A 22954-nucleotide genomic window follows, 5' to 3' on the forward strand; every position below is an offset into this window, starting at 1 on the left:
GATTGCTCCAAATCACCTTCTTGTCCTTTGTGTTTTAAAAAAGGACTTCCAAAAGGATTTACTTCATAACCTCCCCAGGGACTGAGGTTATGGTGATTGGCCTGAACTTCAACTTTGCTCACTCTGTTTCTTCATGCATGGGCTTTATTCCTCCCACAAAGCCTGTCCCTGCTTCCGTCTCTTGCATACCTCCTCCTCGTGGGTCCAGCCAGTTAGAAGCTCCACATTTATTCTTGCTAGCCCGTTGCCATGCTTCCTGACTTCCTGCACATGGGAATGAAACGTTCTTGTGCCCTGATGAAGTTGCCTTGAAGACCAACCAGCTCTCCTGGACCACTCTACTCTCCAGGGCAGCTTCCAGAGAAAAAATGCAGAGGCCAAGATCTGCCCTTCTGAAGTTCAGGTTTGTAGTTCTGTTGTTAATCTTGATCATTTCCCTCAGGAGCTTAAACGTTACAATCACCTGGTTGCTGCAGACAAGGCTGCCTTGTCCTCTGCATCTTAATCATCTTCTACTTCAATCCATGAAATCAAAACTGATATTTAACAATCTGGAAAATACTTGCCTATTACTTAGTTTATTTAGTCAGTAAAACTTGGGCAGATTTCACATAGCTGCTTTTATAAATGCAAAGCAGGTAGTTTTAAATTATGGTGCAATTGGCTGACCTGCAAAAAAAAACCACAAACCAAAACAACAACTGACTTCTACTCTAAGCCAGTACAAGTTTGTGTAGCACACATGTGGAATGGGCCACGAAGTGTGGCAAATACCAAGCAAGCTGCTATATATAGTACTGTGTATGACATCATGCAGCATTCCGTATCAGCTGGGAAATGAATCACCCACCACCTAATCTATAGGTTTTCATGTGATGTCCTGTAAAATGGTGTTTTTAAAATCCTAATCAGCAAACATCATTACAGGTATAAAATTTATCCATTATACATGCATAAAACAAGCCTATGTTACAGCAAGTGAATTAAAAACCATCTTCCTTCTCATATGCTATCATTGTTTTGCTTTTAGAATTTATGCCTCTTGGCAGAAGAGCTGCTGTGATTTTTTTAAACAAAAAACATTCGAAGGATAAAGTGCAAATGGCAACATTACATTTGGTTCTTTAGGAAAAAAGGCACTTCGCTCTTAATTTCAACAAAAATATAGATGTGGCAAAAAAGAACACTTTCTATTGAAACTTACCTACATTTCTACCTAAAAATGCACAGTTCACAATTTGCCTGAGACAGATCAGAAAAGATTTTGCTCTGCATATTGTTCTATATGCACTTAAAACTTATTTCCTGATGCAGCCATACTAAAGTACAAAAGTTAACTGTTATGCCTACTTCATGCATAAAGTAGGATTACAAAAATCCTTTTCTATGTCACTGTCAAAAGAATGTCTCCAATAGGGATGTAAAACAAAGCTTGCAACTACTAGGTACTTCATTTATATATAAAGACCACTACATACCTATTTAAATACTTGAAAAATTTAAGAGAGGCTTTGGTAAAAATCTCCATTAAAGATTATTTACTTCAGAGAAACCTCATGGACAGATTGTTGTTTTGAATGAGCTCAGGTGTCAAAGTACTAGTCCTTTCAAATACAAAAAGAAAGCAGGAAGTATCATTCTTATTCAATACAAAGAAAAGACAACAATTATATTACAGCTGACAAACGGGGAAAGCACATACTCATTCTTGCCAAGAGTTTTCTTGCCAGCTTCTCAGAGCAAACATTACCCAAGTCTTGCAGCCACAGTGAACTACTGCTGCATTAAGGCCCAGCTGTTCTCAGGTGGAAGCGCTCCTGCAGAGACCTGACTGATCCAGGCTGTGGGAATTAGGCTAAACAGCCAAGTGCGCAAGACAGTGCGGACAGTGCATGGCTGGGTCTGCTCAAAAGTCAGGGCACAATAAAGTGTGTTGCAAAGATTCTCCATAGGAACAAAACCATCTTTTCTCAAAAAGATGGAGGAGAGTTTTCTGGGCTTTAGAATACATGGCTTCCTCAGCAACAAGAAAACATGTCAAAGCAACATCATGAAATACTAATGGAATTTCAGAAGACAATTATGCTTCCACTTGATCTTTTACCAAGAATATTTTAGAGGGCAGGGAGTAAGGTATATTTACAAGGCTTCTGTAGCTTAATTAATCTTCAATAACAAGCCAGTATAGAACCACAAAAATTTGTTTAAAATTTAACACATAGTAACATCAAAACAAACAAATGTTTCCATGGAGATGGCTACCTAAATAAATGCTCACAATGGATCCAAGGGCTGACGTCACCCAGGCCTGCCTGCAACCATAGCAACATGCCAGGGTAAACAGAAATATTTTTATTTTTCTATCTAATAATGTCATAGAATTAGCAGTTTTATGGCAGTGCTTAAAACATATTCTTGCAGTGCTCAATGGCAACACTTCTAAAATAAGAGCAGAGATATTTATATAGGGACTATTACTATGACCATGTTAACTACATACAAGTGGAGTATGTGTACAGCATTGCTAACATATCAAATTTCCCAGAGCAGTTGTTGATCCTCAATAAACAAAGAAATTTAAGTTCCTAAGGCAACATGCTGGAATGCTGGTAAGAGCTCAGTAGCATCTATTATTCTTGGGTGCTCTGCTCTCCTTAATACAAAAATCCTGAAGTTCTTAGACTGTTGTGTCTCACCGTCTTGCTGGAATAAGAAGAATGCAGCCACATATTGCTTTTCATACCAAACGCAGAACTCTTCAGTGCCCTTCTCCTCTGTCACCAATGACCTTCCTTTCTCCAAGGCAACAAGATCCACTAAATCCATACTTGCACTCTGCAAGCAAAATAAAAGACACACACCCTACAAACCTTTGGAACTCCAGCAGAGTACCAGAAAAGAAACATTTAATGAAGAACTTTTCCAAGAAAGCAGGCAAGTGTTTCAGTGACTGCAAAGATGCCCATGGAATTCCCACTGTCATGAAAAACATCCATCTTCAAATGCATGCCTGCATATTGTATGTCTCTAAATTCAGTGGGCCCAGATTGCATTATTGCTTTTCATTAAAGAAATATAAAAGAAAGCTGTCTGTATAAGGTTCAGATAGTATGTGAAAAATTAATGCATTGAATGATCTAATATTACTAAGATATTTATACTAAACTACATTTTAGCAGAAACCTGAGATACAGGGAAATTGAAGATATTATCATAACAAAAGAAGTCAGAGTACTAGTTTTGGTCCTGTCACAAATACTCCAGCTACAGTAATTTACGAAAACTACCTTTCCCACAGAATATGACTGTGACTTATTCTTTGTCTTCAAGTATGTCAGTGAATTTATGGACCAGTTAAAAAAATCATTTCCTAGGAAGTATTTTCAGGCTTTTTTTTTTTTTTTTTTTTTTTAACAATTCCGTAAGCCATTTTTTCTGCGAAGAGGTTGCTTCCTTTGCCATTTACAGAGAAAAGGTTTTCCTGGTATCAACTAGCAGAAGGGACTTTCACATAACTTTAAGCAAGTAACTTTAGGATAGCTTTGAGATTAAAATTTACCCTGCAACTGGTGTTACTGTTTTATGTAGTCCAAAGAACATATGAAGAAAGGAGTACAACATCTCAAGTGTTGACCATGAAACTACAAAAAAGAAAGCTTACTGCATAATTACATTTACAGTTATGTACGCTACTGTTGGCTTTGGTGCATTTTTTAACAGATTTCATCCCATAAGGTATGGTAGAACTTTTGTCATTCACTCGTCACAATTTCTTTTGCTCTTCCAAGTACAGGATTCATGGAAAGTTAATGACATTATAAGAGATAGCTTTATTGCAAGCTTTATAACCTAAAAAATAAGAAAAGTGAACTCTCCTATTAATTACAGAAACTGCAGACTGTTCCAACTGCACTAATGCAATCCAAATATTTGGCATAAACGTAGGTGTTTTAACTCTGCTGTCTAGAGAAGCAAATCATAAATATTCATACATATGATGGCTACTCTTATAGGCGGGCTTCAGCTTTTCGTTTCAAGTAATTCTACTGCAAAATTCTTTTTCATTTCTTGTATGTTCTGAGCTAACAATTTTAACAAACATAAAATTGTATTATAATCCATCAAGTTGGAAGGACTTGTGGGGACCTACAAATTACTGTTACACAAAAATATTTGGGGGCAGCAGGGGAGAGATCACCCAATTTACATATTTTCTTACCAAAGAATGCAATTCCAGCAATAATTCTTTCATGTCTGCTACTGTGGATTCTTTGTATTAGACTAGTCCTTCTTCTTATCCTCAAATACATATAAATGTTGTGCTCACATGAAGGCCTTCAGTAGACCTTTTAAGCAAGATAAACAGACAAACTACATTTCAGTCTGACCTGACATTCTCATGCATTCCATATTTATTTTCTTATTTGTAACAAAGGTTCAATGGAATTTCTTCAAACTTTATAACAACACTAAACTTCAAATGAACTAATCTCTGAAAGACAGACACATAGGTCCCAGCTTTCAAGAAGTATCACAGGCTATTTAAAACTTTCAGAAGTTTTGTTCACTTGGTTTGGCAGAGGTGGAGAAGGGGTGTTAAGTGTACAAAAATGTTCATTACTTCAGAGGTAAAATTTCTCCTGGAGCAGAGCAAGTTGCCAATTAGTGAATAAAACATTATCTTTCAGTAGCTCTTAAGTAAACATATCTCCTATTAATTTCCTTGTTACTTTACCCTATCAGCAATGTTTAGCTCCTACCTATATTGCCAGTATCTACTAGAATAATAAATAAAGCCTGGGAAAGTTAGCAAGACAACAAATGTGGGCTTTATACATAGTAACTCATAAATCCAAAGAACATTTCTATTAGATTAATTATTTTCTAGTGTCTGAACAACATGTGCCATTGTCATAAACTCTAAGTACAGCTTGCTAGAAAACAACCCTGCTAGGTACAGTGGCTTCCCAGTAACAGAACAGAAAATATGTTTGCAAGTTCTAACACAATGCTAGATGGCAATTGTAGTTGGGTGGCAAATGTTGGCAAACATTTTTTTTTAAATGTTTGTTGTGTTCCCTGGCTAGCCTACAACTGCTAAAATTCACCAGCCCCATCCTACCAAACCATCACTTTGGCTGATCATAAGAATCCCAGGCTGAGGCTAATCTTGTGAGACACACTTTAGCTCAAGAGCTCAAAATCAAGAGTGATGCACAAAGCCTTCTGGTAACCATAAGGAAAATTCTTATTGAAGCATGGAAGTCGCACTTCGCACTTTTGGAGGGAGTTGGAGATTTTTCTATAGTGGTTAAGATTTTACATTTAACATAGATGGGGAAAAACTTGGTTTGTCAAAAAACCACAGAGCTCTGCTGGGAAAAAGCTGCTCGTAAAATAAAAATGAGTGTGCGTTTATTATGTGAGTATGCCTGCTTTGATGCATTCCCAAATCTATCATTATCCTTGAGCTGCGGGGTTAAATGTGAAGTAAAAGAGAAAGCAAGGAAAAACAGCTGTCTGAACATGCTCAAGAAATCCTGTATGCCCAGCTTATGCTTAACCCTCCTAAGTTAAAGCATATTACTGACACTTGAGTTCCTATAGCCATTAGATCTTCCCTTTTTAAAACTTAAAATATTATATGTGAAATAAATGTGATCTAGACTAAAAAGAATTGCTGACACATGCACTCAAGAACAAAAATGTAAAAAATTCACAAAACCCTAACAGTTAAGAAAATGTGGAAGTACATCTACTGAAAGCATACATTCAAAAATACAGACCTTCCTAATAAGGACAGCAAATCTCAGCTCCCACATGCCACTTAAGCAATATAATTTAAAAATAAAATCACTTTAAAAAAGAGAAGAATATATAAAACATATGTTATATGTACAGGTTGAGGAATTAACAAAAAATTAAACAATTAAAACTAAGATACTTTTGCATTTGATGCAGTTATCTACTAAGCTATTAAATACTGGAGTGCTGGTTTTGGCTAAGGTAGAGTTCATTTACTTCGCAGTGGCTGGTATGGGGCTTTATTTTGGATTTGTGCCGAGCATATGGTTGATAATTTAGTGATATTTTTGTTATTGCTGAGCAGGACTTCTGCATGTCCAGAAAAGCCAAAGCCTTTTCTGCTTTCCATACTGCCATGCTGGCAATGAATGTGGGGGTGGTTGGGAGGCTGGGAGGAGACCCAGCCAGGAAAGGTGAAGTGACCCCAACTCACCAGAGGGATATTCCAGACCACACGACATCATGGTCAGTAAATAAAGCAGAGGGAGGAATGAGGAAGGGGGGGACATTTGGAGTGATGGTGTTTGTATTCCCAGCTTGTTACATGTGATGGGCTCTGCTCTCCTGGGGATGGCAGAACATCAGGCTGCCCATGGGAAGCACTGAATTAATTTCTTGCTTTCTTTTGCTTTTCCTATTAAACTGTCTTTATCTCACCTGTGAGTTTTCCAGCTTTTACTCTAAATACTCTCCCCAGTGCTGCTGGTGGCGGAGTGAGCAAGCGGCTGCACAGGGCTTGGCCACTGGCTGAAGTTAAACCAGGACAACTGGATAGAGGAAAATATAGTATGCCTCTTCCGAGAAATGACAACACTTACAGTGGTCACAGCAGCAAGGTCTGAGAAACTGCTGAGCTAGCCCTCCCCCTCAAGAGGCAAAGACAAGAACCCCCAAGCTGAGCTGGGAGTGTTCAACAGCAGCAAGGGGATTTGCTAACATTCCCTGGGAGGCTCAGGTACCTGCCACCTTACAATTCACTCCTGCACAAGAGGACGGGATTCCTTCTGCCCCAGTCACCAAACCTGATACTTCCTTATATCTGCTAATGCTGTAACTCTGTTTATGCCATATCATGGGGTCATCCTGTCACTAAAGAGTCCAGAAACTGATATGAAAAAGTAGCACTAAGATTATCTACAGGAAATAATAAAACAAAATTTTAAGCTGATGAAAGTCAAAGAAAATTTCAAATAAGCCAGCTCTCTAACTCCATTCAAGTAGGGACTGAAACAAGGACAAGAGGGTGGGAGCGTGCATATGTAGTGTTTTCAGTTATCCCTATAGATAAGATCCTCAAGGAGAAAAGAAACAAAGAGAGAAATCAATCAAATAAATAAGGTCATTCTAACTATATATGTTACACAGACAACTTTCAAGATTAAAGGTCTTTTCTTCTCTGCCTCTCTCCAGTTTGATGCAGTCTAAATGGTCAGCGGTTGTACCAAGATTTTCCAACTACCTTGTAAGCAATGCAGTTCACATGTTCTCCCAGCATTACACCACAACAGTTGAGTGCACAAGCCAAATAAGTGCTCCTACAGGCTACAAGTACAATTAAGGGACCCCTTTAAAAAGTATGTCCCTTAACACAATGACATGTGAGACAATTTGAACAATTAATGTGGTAATAAAAAGCAGAAAAGACAAGATTATCATATTAGATGCCATGGGAGTATGAAAGGTGAAAATAATCCAATTCTACACATAAAGCAAAACCAAAAAAATTATCTGGGACTTCATCCAGAACATGCCATAACAGATTAATTCCTTATTAAAGTATTTCCTTTAATATCTTGTCTTAGATTTGACAAGTTTCTGAGTAAGCCTGCCTAGGTTTTCAACTGGGGACAAAGTTTCACTAAAGCTCCAGTCACAAAAATAAGATCAGACAACCAAGATAATACTAATTCATCATAGCCAAGGGTCATCATCAGTCTGGCATGGCCCTACACTTCAACCCTGAGCTGGTGTTGTGCTGGACATCATGACTGCTGTTAGAATACTGACTTTTAGTACATATCCCACCTAAGCCTCTGTCCTCTGAGGCCAAGCTTTGGCAAGATCATCCTGACATCCTGACTTCATTCACATATCTTTCAGGAAATATTGACAGCACTTACTGCAGACCAGTTCATTGGAACAGCCTGCATTTATCCTGATCACATCATAGTCCTTGTATAGTATAACACTTGTGAAACTGAAGTCAATTTAAGATAGTAGGTCAGAAGCTCAAAGCTGTATTTTCAGACCAAGCAAGAAAATTTTGTAAAGGAACAAGAAAGAAATGTTGAGTTTGTCAAACAGTGTCTCACAACATCAGAAGCAACAGAAGGTAAATTTAGACGGTATCTATAAAACATGGTGGCAGGGGGAGGGTAGGGAGAGGGAAGACAATGAAATTATGGCTAAAATGCACTTACTTGATTTTACTGAAGACGATGTCAACATCTGTGGTTGTCACATTCTTCCCATCTATGATATTGCAGTCCTTACATAGCTTTGACCAGTTCTTCCCATGCATTTCTTTTCCTGTGGCTCTCGTATCACCATGGACGGCAAATTTTCTAAAGGCCTCTTCCAGAGCACTTATTTCTCCTGCCGTAGCTCCCTCATGGGAGTTTGATTCTGAGGATAACCGTTTTGCTGGTTTTGCTGATTTTTCAGCCATTGTGCTACAAAGAAAAGGAGGGTAAACTTATCGCATTAATTTGCACTAGATTACTTTCTGTCAATCTACATGCTAGAGTTCATGTCACAACATATGAAGTCCATATGAAGAATAAATGGTCTATAAAGTTAGAAAGAACTCACTACCCTCCACCGTCAAAAATCAGTCTAAACAGAGAACTATGTAACTCTCTGCCCATCTGGGAAAAAAATTCTAGCACATTAGAAAAAAAAAAGCTATAGCAAGAAACTAGGAACACAAAACTAGTTTCACCATCATTACACCAGCCATCAAAAGAACACTTAATATTTGCTCCTTTTTTTTTTCTTAAATGGCAACCATCACAGTCACTCTGTTGATTTGAATAGAAGTATGCCCTTTACACTGTAGGCATTACTATGTATTTGTATTTCTGAAGGAAAAATAAACATCCCTTTATTTTCTGGACTTCAACTTATAAATTTTTTTTTCTGAAAAATTAAGTATTTTTGAAACAACAAAAATATTAATGTTAGAACCCTTATGTTGCATTATGTAAGGGCTAACAAGTACAAGACAAGTCTCTCTTCTTATCCAGACCATTTATTTCTCAAGTTTATGCCCAAAGAACTGCAACTGTGGAATTCACTTGGAATGGACACATCCATGATGGAGGCATACTGAGAAGGTATGTCATTACTGCAGACAAGAAATTTCAGACTACTCCAAATACATATAGTATAGGTTTGCCTTTTCAATGAAACCTTAAACTATGCAACAGAATACTATTTTCAGGTGTCTTCACAAAAAAAAACCCACACTCAAGTGCCAGAAGCACGTCATAGAAACCTCTGTCTTCTGCCCATACACTCTTGGCATGGCAGAAGTAAGACACAAAAAAGCCTAGGGACTAAAAAGCCTAGGCACAGGGCACACTGCCATCCTGCCCCAACAAGCTGCACCCAGACTGTCACCACCATGACATCGATGGCGCTGTTACAGATTTTTAACCCATAAAGAGATGGTTAAAGTACCAGAAATCTGGCAAATGCTAGACAAGGGCTGGAAAGCCCATCATACTTAACCAGCCTTTCTTCTAAAGCCCCAGCTGTGTGTGGGATGTGATTAACATATGCAGAGATGGGTAGGTATTTCTAGTTAAGGTTTTATTTCCTCACCAGATAGGAAGTTCTTTTAGTTTCTATACTGTACAACAGTGCGCCTCAGCAAGGGAAAGGGTTCTAAAATTCTATCTCTTCCTATACTGTTTAAACTCTGACACACAAACAAACATGACATACCCCTCCCTGCACAACGTAACAGAACTAACCATAGCTACTTGCTACGCAGCAGTTATTGTTGAGGTTTTTGATTAGAAAGAATCTTTTAATTAAAAACTTACTAGAAGGACCTCTGTCCTTCACACTTGAGCAAACACAGCATGGTCAAAGCACTACTGCCTTTTTTGAAAACATGTAAATGCTTAAATCCCTTGTTATATCTTAAGCCAGGGGATCCTTCTGTTCTGTTTACACAGTCAGCACAGGTTTTGGCCAACAAACCAAAATGCTAAACTAAAATTATTACAACAGAAATTTACTAACTGTAGCCTGAGAATTGTACGTGCACCAATGAAATAAAAAGTGAAGCACAGAGGGGGGAAAAAGAGTTTGAAAATGTCAAGTTCATTAAAAAGTTTAAAAAGTAACCAATTCCCACTTCTATTTCCTTTGCATTCTGATTACTGTCCAAAGAGGAATTTTACCTCAAAAACCTTATCTGAAAGCATCCCAACACTGAAACAAAAAAACAAAAAAATGCGCAGTAAATTAAATTCTACTGCAAACATTAAGGCACACATATTTTCACCAAAATGTGTCTAGATAAAATCTTCTGTTTCATCACACTACATTCTTTTGCCACCAAAACAGTAGTAAAAGAACATAAGAAAAAACCAAAAAAAACCCCTATTGACATAACATATACAACATAGTATTTAATTAAAAATCAGATCATGAAGATCTATGATGTACCTCTACATTCAAGGAAGCTTGACTTCCAAAAGCAGAAGTCTCTTCCAAGCTTGTAGCATTTCAAATCAACTGGAGCTGAAATAGAGAGCCAGAAATTTTCCAAGCTAACATTAACTGGCTAGAGAAAGAGAGTACAGATCAGCAAAAAACCAAGTCTGTGTAGGATATTAAAAACCAAAGTTACCTTTGTATGCAAGAAACAGGACAGGAAAAGGTGAAACTTTTCAATGGTAAGGTATGTATGATTTGCATCAGTTTGTAATTCTATCTTGTGGCAAATAAACTTTCCAAAACATTTTCAGGGATAGCTCCTGCTTGCTCTTAGCAATTCTCTTAAGAAGCTATACTCAGAGTGAGTATCTTTAAAATATACAACAATAGCACAGTTTACAAGCTATAAACAAGAAAATATCTGTGCCATTCTGTCTCATCTGAAATTGGAAAGTATAACCACGTGCCTACATTTTTAAGTATCTCCTGAACAAAATCTTTCCTTAACCAGTGTCAGTGCCTTGCTGGCCAATTGCTTAGTGATTTGTTGTGTATAACCGTAAGTCAACTTTGCACAGCACAGCAGAATCATGTTTTACTATCTTATACAGTCTTTAATATGATAGTTGCATCAACTGAAAGAATTTTTTACTTACTCTCAGTAGCTAATAAATTTAAACTTTATAAACTTGCTATAGGAAAAATGCTCAGGAACATATTTGGCCTTCAGAAATATAGTTTCATACTAACTTCTCTCACTCATTAATAAATTAACGTTGTATTCGGGTTTTTTGAGTAGTTCTGGATCAGGCAGAACAGACACACTACAGAAAAGGCTTTAGTTTTGAATGGTGAAATCTGGTATGCAAAACAGACTCATTTCAAATAAATCCTTGCCATCTAAAGCAGAAAGTCAAGGAGAGATTAAAACCAGGGCTCTGCAGTGGTTGCCAAATATTATTATGGACAATCCTTGTTGAATCATAATTACAGTTTACTTGTTAAAATCCTATGTAAGAGCATGAAATATATTAAAAAGAAGCTACCTGGATTTATGAAAAAATTATCAAGTCTCAATTTAAACTTTTCTTTCTTAACACTACAAACAACACAGTGTGAAGAGAACTATATTTGTTAACATACTATAATTAGAAGGTAAAGAACTGCACAACATAGGATATGAAATTAGACTTTGAATGGGGCCAGCTCCTTTAACTTTTTTTAGTGTTTAGAGATAAGGAAGGAGATCATGTCATGTTGAAGAAATGATCTCTCAAACAGAAATAAAGAATATGCTATTTGACAAAAATCCAACACCAAATGCTGTTCTGAGTCTTCCTTACCCTTTTTCCCTGGAAAAAGGAATCAAAGGGTGCTTGGTACATTCTGCTAGTAAAGATTATGAGTAATTTGGGGCAGGGCCACAGTAGGAAGATAAGCGAAAGACAAAAGAAAGTGATTACTCTAGAATACCAACTATAAAATACAGTAAAACAAAATTAAGCCACTGTTGAAAAGCATGAGCTGTGTAGATGCCGACTACAACAACTACAGCTAACCCAAGAAATGCCTTTCATCACCATCCAAAAAGTCTAATATGTATACAATTAGACAATGCCAATTTCCAGAGTCAGCAGAAAGAAGGTGGGACTAGCCACCAATACAATCCTCTCCAAATACTGCATGCTCCAAGCAAGCAGGTCCACATCACCAAAAGCAGCCAGATAAGAAAGAGGTACAAGCAGATGCTAGAGTTTAGGAGGTTTGCAAAAGTGTTGTATTGTGTTTTGTTATGCTGTATGCTGATTTGGTTTGTTCCTTGTACCCCTCTGTTGTAATGGTTCTGCCCTGGCTCTCTCTCCTTGATCGCCCTGTCTGTCACCTCTCCCCTCCCTGTTACCCATAGCAACCATTGTATCCATTCCCTCAGTCCCTCCCTGGTTCCCTGTCTGTCACTCGGTGCCCCAGCCCTTCTGTCTAGAATCTTCCATCCTGGGCGTCGAGTGATTGGATCAGGGGCCAGGACTCCACCCCTGCTCTTCCCTCATTGGTTTTCCCTATATGTCCGTTATCCTACCATCACACCCACCTTTTTTCTGATTTGCTGGAGACCACCTTTCCTCTATGTATCCGCCCCTACTTTAAAAACCCAGGTCGGAGCCCAGTTGGCTTTGTCTCCAGCTGGTAGCCCCCCTGGACATTAAATCCGGATTGCACTACCTCTGGAGTCCGTCTCTTCTTTGCCTCCTGTGGGTTAGCAGCCCTAGCCCTCTCTCTCAGCCGCGGATCCTCGTCCCTCAAGGCGAAAGCCTTAGGCGCTCCCCTGACCGAGCCCCGGATCGGGAGACTGCCCCCGTGCTGCCGGCGGTGCTGGCCGCAGCTAGCCGGGACACACCTTAAGGTCAGCCGCCGCCGCTGCACAAAAGAACAACTATTCTCCAAAACAATGGAGTTTCAGAAACCCACAGAATACTTAGACAGTTAGGTGCTGTGTTATGAACTGCTATAGCCTGTGTCCTGTAGTAACATGAAAAAAACAGTTCTTCTCCCTTCTCTCACTCTGCAATTGGTAAATAATACAGCACATTACACAGAGATTGAGCCAGATGTAGCCATGATATTATGGAAAATCCTTTGCTGGGATTTTTCCTCTCCTGAGAAGCTGAGGAGCTTCAGGAGAGAAATGCAAACAATTACTATCTGCTGCTGTGGAATGCAACAGGTGCATCTGTGATTGGTCCATGTGGATTGTTTTCCATTGATGACCAATCACGGCCACCTGTGCCAAGCCTGTGAGCAGTCACAGGATTTTGTTATTCTATTCTGTTCTATTCTTGTTCTTCTGATCTCTCTATTCTTTAGTATAGTCTTAATGTAGCATTTTAATATAATATTTAACATAATAAATCAGCCTTCTGAAATGGAGTCAAGCCTCGTGTCTCCACACACGGAGAGTTCGTCACAACAGCCAGAGATCAAACTAACTCATGTTAACTGATGCCAGCCACTGACTTCATTTTACTATCTTATGCTAAACAGACTGAAAGTGCAGATCCGTGTTCTCAGCATATGTCTAAGCCATTAGAAAAAATTTTCTAATATCATCAAACTTCCTTTTAGCCAGAAACTAGAATATATACTCATCTGCAGACAGACACCTGAGAGGCCTCCACTAGATAAAAGTCACTTAACCTGGATTCTTCCATAAAAGATGGGACAAGAGGTAAATGTTTCTGTGAATTTCAGTTGTCAATTTCTAGAGCTGTGTGAATAACCAAAGCCTCAGTACTAACCAGCTGCCAACTCTACTGAAGGATTTATATTAATTTACACTCTTTCACTTATCCACACCCTCTCCAGGTGTCAACAAACTGCAGGAGTTCTGGTATAGCGTTGATTTAAATTTGTGGGAATTGCTCTTACAAGTAATCCAACTCTCAGCAGCAAGGAAGACTTACTAAGTCCCAGAGTATTTTTTCCAACAATTTCAGAAGCTTATGCAATTCTGAAGATGCATGTATCCTAACAGGTAAAAATTCACCACTGCACCTTTACTACACCATCCCTGACAACTAATTCATGGCTTATTTGCTCAGCAGAAAGTTTAGTATCTGTAACACAAATTATCATCACTGCCATGCCATGGACAGGGAAACCAAAGGAGTGGGACAAAGAAACATGTCTGTTCTGTTCTGCAGTATTCAGAACATCATGAGGACCCTGGGACCCATATTCTACACTACTTTAATTATTACAGTCACATAAAGCAGATACATGAGTGTAAACTACTCTAAGAGCCAACATTCTCTGACTTGATAAAGGAAATAAAAATATATATTCTCACTAGCTGCAAATCTATTAAACCCCTTTAGGATCTCCACATTAAAAAAACTATTTTCTAAAAAAAAAATTACATATATATATATACACACACACACGTTACAGAATCACAGAATCAGTAGGTTGGAAAAGATCTTCAAGATCATCAAGTCCAACCCATGCCCTAACACCTCAACTAAATCATGGCACCGAGTGCTACATCCAGTCTTTTCTTAAACACATCCAGGGATGGTGACTCCAGCACCTCTGCAAGCACACCATTCCAGAACTTTATCACTCTCTCCATGAAAAACCTTTTCCTAATATCCAACCTATATTTCCCTTGGCACAGCTTTAGACTGATACACATATCAGCAGGATACAAAAATCTGAATGCCTGTTTTTTTGTGCTATACCATGTACTTTTTCATCCGCTTTGTCTAGCTCACCTCTAATAGCTTTCACCTGCAGGAAGTTTTAAACAATCTTAAAAAACAGTTTTAATGGAAGTCATCTCACAACATCAACTGCCATGGAAACGAATATGAGTGTAACTGTATAACACAGAACAACAGACTGGAACATTACAGCATTATTACAGCCTCAGATACATTCATGTTAACGGAAAAGGCAGTGTATTTTTAAACTGTTCATGCTTTAGAATACTTATCAACCAAGAATTTGCTAAAATGAGGTCAAAAGTCTAGCGTGAATTAAGGGAAACTTCCAATTCACACTTTTAAACAGCAGAATCATTCAAGAATCAAGCAGATCTCTGACTGCTAAGATTGATGAGTTTTCAGTACTCAACAGCACAACGACACAGCTGCAACGCAGTAATGGTACTGCTAGCATCTCCTCCTTCCTGTAACACTCACCTTTGCCCAGGCCACCCTTATTTCTCAGGTGTAATGCTCACCTCCAGCACAACCCGCAACATGACAACACAAAGTTATGTTTACACTGAGCATCAAGGCCATCATCTAGCTAGCAAATAAAGTCTGCAGTGTAAATTCCTCAGGCTCCTACAACCTAAAATGCACTATCTGTTCAGGGTCTCAATCTTAGCCCTGATACCTCCCTAATTTCTTAATCCTTTCTACCACACACTCCAGACAACTAGTTTTATATGTTCAGTGTTACCTGTTTTTACCTTCCATTCTCCTGCTCATTTTTAATGCCCAGCAAGTTTTGATAAGCATGCAGGTGCTCAGGGCACAACTTTTCTCAGAATCTGTTACTGCACTGTTGGTAAAACCCATCCAATGTACCACAAGCAGCTGCCATCCAAAATTTCTTAAGACCTTCTAGCCTATCCAAGTAAAAAAGAAAGCAACTTTTCAATGAGCACAGGAGGTGTTATTTCTATGAGTTAATTGAGTGCATAATGAATTATGAAACTGTGCAAGGCATTTGGATTTGCCTGACTGCATCTGGTTTATTTTAGTACTCGATCCATCTTCCCCTTGTTATAAAAACTTAACAAAATTGCAATGAAAGGGAATTCTCATTTATTTTCTCTCTGTAATTATTTATGCCAAATAAAAACAGCGGAGACAAAGTACAGCAGATGGAATCTTTTTCCCACATTTTTGCATAAACATTCAAGCTTAGGGAAGGACAAACAGATGGAGAAATGCAACATCCTCCTAATAAAAAGCAATGCTTTAGACCGCTCTTAAAGCTTCCCTGAAGCTTCCTTCACAGCTATCTGCAGGAACCAGGGTTAAAGCATTTCTCTTCAGAGATCTGCCCTGATTATATTTCTCCACATGTGATGCTGAAATGAATGACAGCCATCCATTTTCCCTAGTATACAATACAGAAGGCAAATGAGCAGAGACCACTGCAAAACAACCAAAGCTAACAAATCTATCTACAGTTAAGCCATCCTTACCTAAAGAAAATGAAATCCTTTTGCAGGCTTTATGAGGAACTGCATCTGGCTGAACCTCGAGTTCTCTTAACAATATATGTAAATTTAGCACTATGGACAAGGGCAAAGCTGGCCAGATCATGCAGATACATTTAGACCTTCAGCAGGACATGCACAAAGCAACAGAAAAGGTACCTACTTAACCTGCCCAATGTTTCTCCTCAGCAAAACAGTATTTCAGACTGTGAACATATGCCATCACATATGCCATTAAAGGATCTAACTTAGAAAACGTGTTATCCAGCACAGAGATTATTTTGACTGCTGACAAATTATTGTTACTGTTGTATTTCTAAAAACTATTGCTATTCAGCTAGTTACTTCTACAATGTTGCTTGAAATACAAAACTAAGTTTAGCTCTTGGTGAATTACACTCCTCCATTTCAAAGAACCACTTCATAAACATCACCTCTTTATATAAACAAAGCATTTGTACACAGACACACAAACCTTTATCAGTAACAGATCCATTGCAACTTACTTCTTTCAAAAAACATGTTCACCTGACAACAATTAAAAGTACACAAAAATTCTCTATCTAGCTAACTCTTAACTAGCTCCACAATATCCTGTAATACCACTTACAGGATACTAACACAAGGTTTTAACTATGAAGGTAAAAGCATAAATAAGGCATCCACAACATAGACATGTACTGGTAAACCTTTATTATGCCTTTTTTTTATTATGCCACTTCTCCATTTGAGAGTTCCACTTTCTAAGTACTCATCCTAAGCTCTGCCAGGCTGCTATCATTGGTAGATGAATAATCTGGACACAAACATTCTGCAATTTCATACACAGGCAAGGATACAAGCCAGTGTCTAGAACTGCCTTCACAGCAGAAAGTGAATATGACACTAATTAAAGAATGAGGAGACTCAAGTGTTTAGATGAGGTATTTTTTCATGGTGCATCAAAAAAAGACTTCGAATCACAGATCCAAAAAGAGTGGAAGACAACAGCTGCTCTCCACAGTAGTCACACAATTAATTTACAGCTCCAAATAACACACTGGGCCTGTCATCACTTTAGGATTAGTCTACAATTGTAGAGCTTGCTTAGCCTCACTTCTTCATACACTGTACATTGTATCCTCCCACCACCCCTACCAGACTTTACTTGGAACTTCCACAGAACCCTTTCAAAATATTTTTGGAAAAGCCACAAGTAAGGAAGATCCACTTCATGAAAGCGGATCAAAGATTGTACAGAAAGATCACTTCAAACTCCATTAAGATGGGGGACTTTGAGTACCACCCGTAAGTAAAAGTATCTAGAGAATCAACTATTGACAGGGACAGAATTAAATCTAAGAAAAACTGAGCTAACAGAGACTCGAAAGCACTGTAAGATTTAGTAGTCACAAAGCACTACCTCTGATCAAAGAAAGGAAGATGATACAAGAGATGCAAAATCATGAGACAAGATGTTTTACCATAAGACACTTTACAAATTACATTGGTGGAATTCTTGAGAGATCCAAACATCTCTGCAGAGAAACTGAATCACCTACCAAATGGCTCTTTACTACCAAAGATATCAAAAAATTCAACACTTGAAAATTCAGGCTACACCTATGCAAATTAGAAATATGACTTCCTTACAAAGAGACAATCATATCAGGTACTAAAGGTAACTCCCAAGAATAGCTGCAAATACTTCACATCCTTATGTTGACACATTAGACTGCCTTTAATACAGAAGATATATTTAGTCAAGTATCTCTGAAAGACAGACTTTTACCAAATCTAGGTTATTGCTCTTGGATAATTAACTCAATATAACCACTACATGAATCAGGTTAGACTGTCTAAAGATCCATTATGTTCTTAAAATCTGCTACTTCACTTTTGTCTGAATCCAGGAAAATAAATTAACCATTAAGTACAGATTTTTTGCAACCACCCACAGCCTGGTCCAAAATAAGAAGGGAAATACTTACTTTGCTAAATCAGTAAGTTCTTTCACATCTATAAGCGCTTCTAAGATGAACTATTTGGGTACTACTCCTTCCAATACTCAAATCAAAAGAGGCCGAAAAAGGTTTTTAAATTAAACAGTGTCATCAACAATGGAAAAATAATTTTGTGAGCAAGACGTCTTAGCATTTTCACTACTACTGCAAGAATTTTCTTAGCATTGATCCATTTAAGAATTTGAACTAGGACTGCAATCCTCAGAGACTCAAGCAAAAACTGTTATCTCATTGATTTTTTTAATTTCAGGTTTCTCTGTGCTTCATTTTGTCAAATGCTCCCAATATATGAACACTGACACAGAAGCATATTCCTGAAATTAGCCAAACTGAGCAAAAATTAATATGATTATTTAAAACAGTAACACTGCAGATTCATTTTTATCATTTCATCAGCCACATAATGCATTGAACCTTTGATCTGTAAACTTTTGGTTGCCACCTCTTGGGTTTCCCTCCAGGACAAGGAAAACTCATACCACAAATGCAGGACACTACGAGGCAGAAGAAGGGTGAGGAGGAAAAGAAAGAGGGAACCTTAAGACAACTAGCAAGAGTAAGAGCCTGAGCTTCTCCACAGCTGCCTCAGAGTCCTGACAGAGTTAAGAATCCCTGTTAGCAGCAGCAAAATGAATTGCCCACCCACCACAACTAACAATAAAGAAAAACTTCCTAGCTGTTTTGATGGACATACCACTGTGAGCCAAGAAAACTGAGTAGCACAGAATCAGTCTGTTCTGCTCTGTCAGCACTTGAGATAAACACCCACTCAGGAAGAGTGTCCTGAAACCTGAGCAGGATACGCATACTTGTCCTGTAACACATGTACAGTCCCTAGGTACTTAAAGACCATATTTATATAGGGGTATTTTACCAGTGACATCCTTTCACTGTACAGTTCTTTTCATCACTATTCCAGAGTATCCCAAAAAACAGCCTACAATGAAATGGGAAATTCTTGCAATACTTCTATGTACGGGCAATTTAGGAAATGTCTTTTAGCTGAAGGTGTATTTATTATTATGTATTTCTGGGGGAGTTAGGCACATGAGGGGGGAAGAGATGAAGAAAGAGCTAGAACAGCTTACTGAAAACACTGACGAAAAGGAAAAACAACATGAAATACAGGAAAAACAATATTTTCCTGTACAAATGGAATTTGAAATGAAAACTCCATTTCAAAGTTTTAAAATATTACCTTAGATTTAAAAAACTGTAAAAATTAGATAGTCTGAAGAGAAAATTTTTCATATGGGTTGATGTAGATTTTTTACCCTAATTTTCAGCATTTTGTCAAGTTAGACGTATTTCAAAATCCCCCAAACCCAAGCCATTCTCATGCCCTAACGATAACCCTCAGAGAACAGTGGCAGTCTTACATTACATTAATTGAATGGGAATTCTACAATTCCCATTGCTTTTACACAAGAATGAGTGTAAATATACTGGATAATGCACACACATACCAATGTATCCTTCTTAAAATCAGCCTGATTTCTCTTTTGCACCACTCACAGTTCTTTGCTCTTTATTTTGGATCATAATATTTAGAGGGCCATGCCCAAGTTTTAGTTCCATTATACTGGACACAACACATTAGTAAAGTTCCCCGACCACAGCTTCCAGACACTATGGCAATACAAACAGTAAGCAAAATATTTCCTTTCAACTAACTGGCAGAGACTTCTAGAAGTACTTATGTCCACAGTAGTCATGCCAGTACAGCAGAGAAAGAGTAGGTGTGGAAATTATATACCTGCATTTAATTTCAGTTAGGCACAGCATAAAAATGGGTTTCAGAGGGGAGACAAAAAAAAAAACTTTGCTGCTTGCTAAAGAGAATTCATTCCATTTATGCAAGCCTATAAGCAGTATGCGTGTACAAATAAAAAAGGACATTACATGACTGAATGACTGACTATGCCACAGAATGACTGCTCTTGTTGTAATATATGAAATATATGCAATAATATATAAACATAGAGAGATAGATGCTTGTGAGTATGGTCACATCCTCACACTGGAGATTTACCTAATTAAAGTGTGTAAAGCAAGAAAAACATCTGACATTATTTTATTTTGTATTTTAGCTTATCACCTGAAAGCAAGTTGTCAAGGTTAAACATTGCATGGCTTATTCTCTGAAGTGCTATGAGATATATTGAGTAAAATTAATTGCTTTTACATATAATGAGAATACTTACCTTAACATAAATTGACATAACTGACTGCCTCACTCCTTGAAAGACTCTTAATTTTATTTTTTCAAATTACGCTCAAGAAAAAAAAAGCAAAAACAGTTTCTACCATAAATACCAATACCACTACCAAATAGCAAATTAATATAAAAATACCAAAACCACTACAATCACACAGCTGCCTCTAGAAAGTAACTGGAATGAATATATCTACTATAAAAATTAAATAAAAATGTTTTTTCCACCACAGTCAAGCCACAGATTAAATATGACACAGAAAGAACCACTTGCTGGATGTGCATTTCCGTTTATAAATATCTTTTCTTAGATTTACAAGGGTCAAGTGCAAGCATTGCAGGAGATTCCTATGTGAACTTTATCTGCAATTTGATCCTTGCATGGGAGGCTGTCTAAGCATTACACTGTAATATAATTTAATACTGGACATACACTTCAGCAGTTACAAATGATGGACTATTTAAAAGCATGTAACTGTGCCCCAGAAATGTACAAAGGCATTCAAAATAGCATTTTATTTTGGACTGGGGAGATGAAAGGTTGAGTTGGGATAGGGTCTCCAAAAACACAAAGAAGTGGCTCATCACTAAAGGATTAAAAAAATGGCCATTGCCTTTAAAAAATACGGTTCGATAAACAGTGATGCTATTTTAAGCCTAAGACTATGAAAGTGTATAGGTATCTCTTTGGTTTTCCTCAAAGTTTTCACAGCACTAGACGGGAAAAAACCTCATACCTTAATGTTTTACTATCATGCTAACCCTTTCCAACCCACCTAAAGCATGCTATTTAATGATGCTAGCTGAGAAAACAGCAGGACGGCTCAGTAAAAGTCTCGCACCACGTGTTTCATTTCAGGCTGGGGTTTGGTTTGCTCCTCCTCTTTCTTTTTTTCAATAAACATGAGGAGTTATGCAACCCTCTGTGAAATCCTAAAAAAACCTGTCCCCTCCCAAACCTGCCATTTGTAGAGCCTGCCAAACATGAACAGGGAAACTGGTTGTCAGCAGCATCTCCTACATGATTCGAATCTGTCAGTGTTTAAGATGCTATTCACATGTGCGTTCGGCACCTTGTAGCACACACCCAACTTCCCCTTGGAATAATTTCACCAATGTCCAAGAGCTTTTACCCAGGACTGGAGAAATATTTGCTACCGCTGGTGATCTGACAGGGGAGGGGTCGTATTTATTTTCAAACGAGCTAGCCAGGGTTACAGATTATAACACAGGATTTTGTCTCGTCCTTGTTTTCCATCCCGGAGTACATGGCTGTACACCTACGAGTATTACACCGGAGGCGCTAAATGGTCTCCCACACCTGATGCTGGTTTTGTGGAGGACGCTATACAGCAGCGGCTTTTGAAGACGAAGCCCCCCCAGCGACCGCTTGGGCATTTCAAGAAAATAAAAAAAAAAAAAAAAAAGAAAGAAAGAAAGAAAGAAAGAAAAGAAAAGAAACGGCAAATAGCGTCTCCGCATCGGTCTCCATAAAAGGGGGCCGCTGCCTCTGCACGAGCGCATGAAGCACCAGCAGCAGCATCAGCTGGGGCGGCTGAGGCTTTGTTGCTGACTGCGGAGCATTTGGTGTGTGCGCGCAAGGTGGCTCCTTCCCGGCTCCTCCAGGAGCCGCCCGCGGGCGCAGCCAGCCTCCAGCATCGCCCAGCCACGGACCTGCTGCCGCCGGGTCGCACGCTGGCTGCGGCCGCGCGTCCCTCCTCGATGGCGATAGGGGGATGCGGCTGCAGAGCCTATCCCCATGGCAGGAAAAGGCGTGCAGCCTCTCGCCGAGTCCCGCTCCCCGCCAGTCCCTCGTCCCCGGCTCTCGGAAGGGAACACAGAACATCGCGGGGACAGCACGGAGGTGAATCCCAAGGAGAGACACGGCACCGCCGCCCGCAACCCCCCGCGGGCGTTACATAACGACGGCGGCGGCGGCTGTGCTGGGCTGGGCTCGGGCGCCCCTCCGGTGGGGGCTGGCACCGGGAAGGGGCACCGGAGCCGCCAGACCCCCGGCAGCGCCTCCACCGCCCCCACCCCTCGCGCAATCGGCAGCCGAGCTGCGATCGATTAGCGGCGCGATGGGAAGAAGGGAGCGGGCACGGGGCACGGCGCACGGCACACGACACGCACCCCACCCACCCCCCTACCCACCCCCGGCGGAGCGGTGCTCGGTTGGCCCGGGAGCGGCGCCCGCGCACTCACCGCCAGCTGCGGATGGCGGCAGGTCTGGCGGGGCTGGCGGAGCTCCGTGCGGCGCGCTCGGCAGGAGCCGCGGGTGTCCGCAGCCGGCGCGGCCGTTGCAGCGGCACCGCCCCCCCCGCGCGGGNGCCCGCCGCGAGCGCCCATAGGCGGCGCGCGCCGTCCGGCCGGGGCCGCGCCCGGCCCCGCGGGCCGCCTGAGGGACTGCTCGGCCGGCGCTGCCTTACATGGCCCGCTGGCGCGGCCGTACTCCCGTCCGCTCCGTTTTCCCCGTTATTCCTGTTATCCCCGTCATCCCCGTCGCCCGAAACGCTCCGGCAGGTGCGC

General features: G+C 39.7%; 1 protein-coding gene across 3 annotated transcripts in view; it reads right to left on the minus strand.

Moving 5' to 3' along the window:
* Positions 1 to 22739, minus strand: part of LOC121349259 (tubulin polymerization promoting protein) — an 84255-nt gene extending 61516 nt beyond the window's left edge. For all 3 annotated transcript variants that reach the window (XM_041459501.1, XM_041459502.1, XM_041459500.1), the window contains exons 1-2: positions 22631 to 22739; positions 8226 to 8477 (exon numbers count right to left, since the gene is read on the minus strand). In XM_041459501.1, coding sequence (XP_041315435.1) covers positions 8226 to 8473 — 248 coding nt within the window. In that variant the 5' untranslated portion in view covers positions 8474 to 8477; positions 22631 to 22739. The remainder of the gene's footprint in view (positions 1 to 8225; positions 8478 to 22630) is intronic.
* Between the last annotated feature and the right edge of the window lie 215 nt (positions 22740 to 22954).

Source organism: Pyrgilauda ruficollis, unplaced genomic scaffold, assembly GCF_017590135.1.
Source record: "Pyrgilauda ruficollis isolate IOZ18807 unplaced genomic scaffold, ASM1759013v1 scaffold137, whole genome shotgun sequence".
In the NCBI taxonomy this organism is placed as follows: Eukaryota; Metazoa; Chordata; class Aves; order Passeriformes; family Passeridae; genus Pyrgilauda; species Pyrgilauda ruficollis.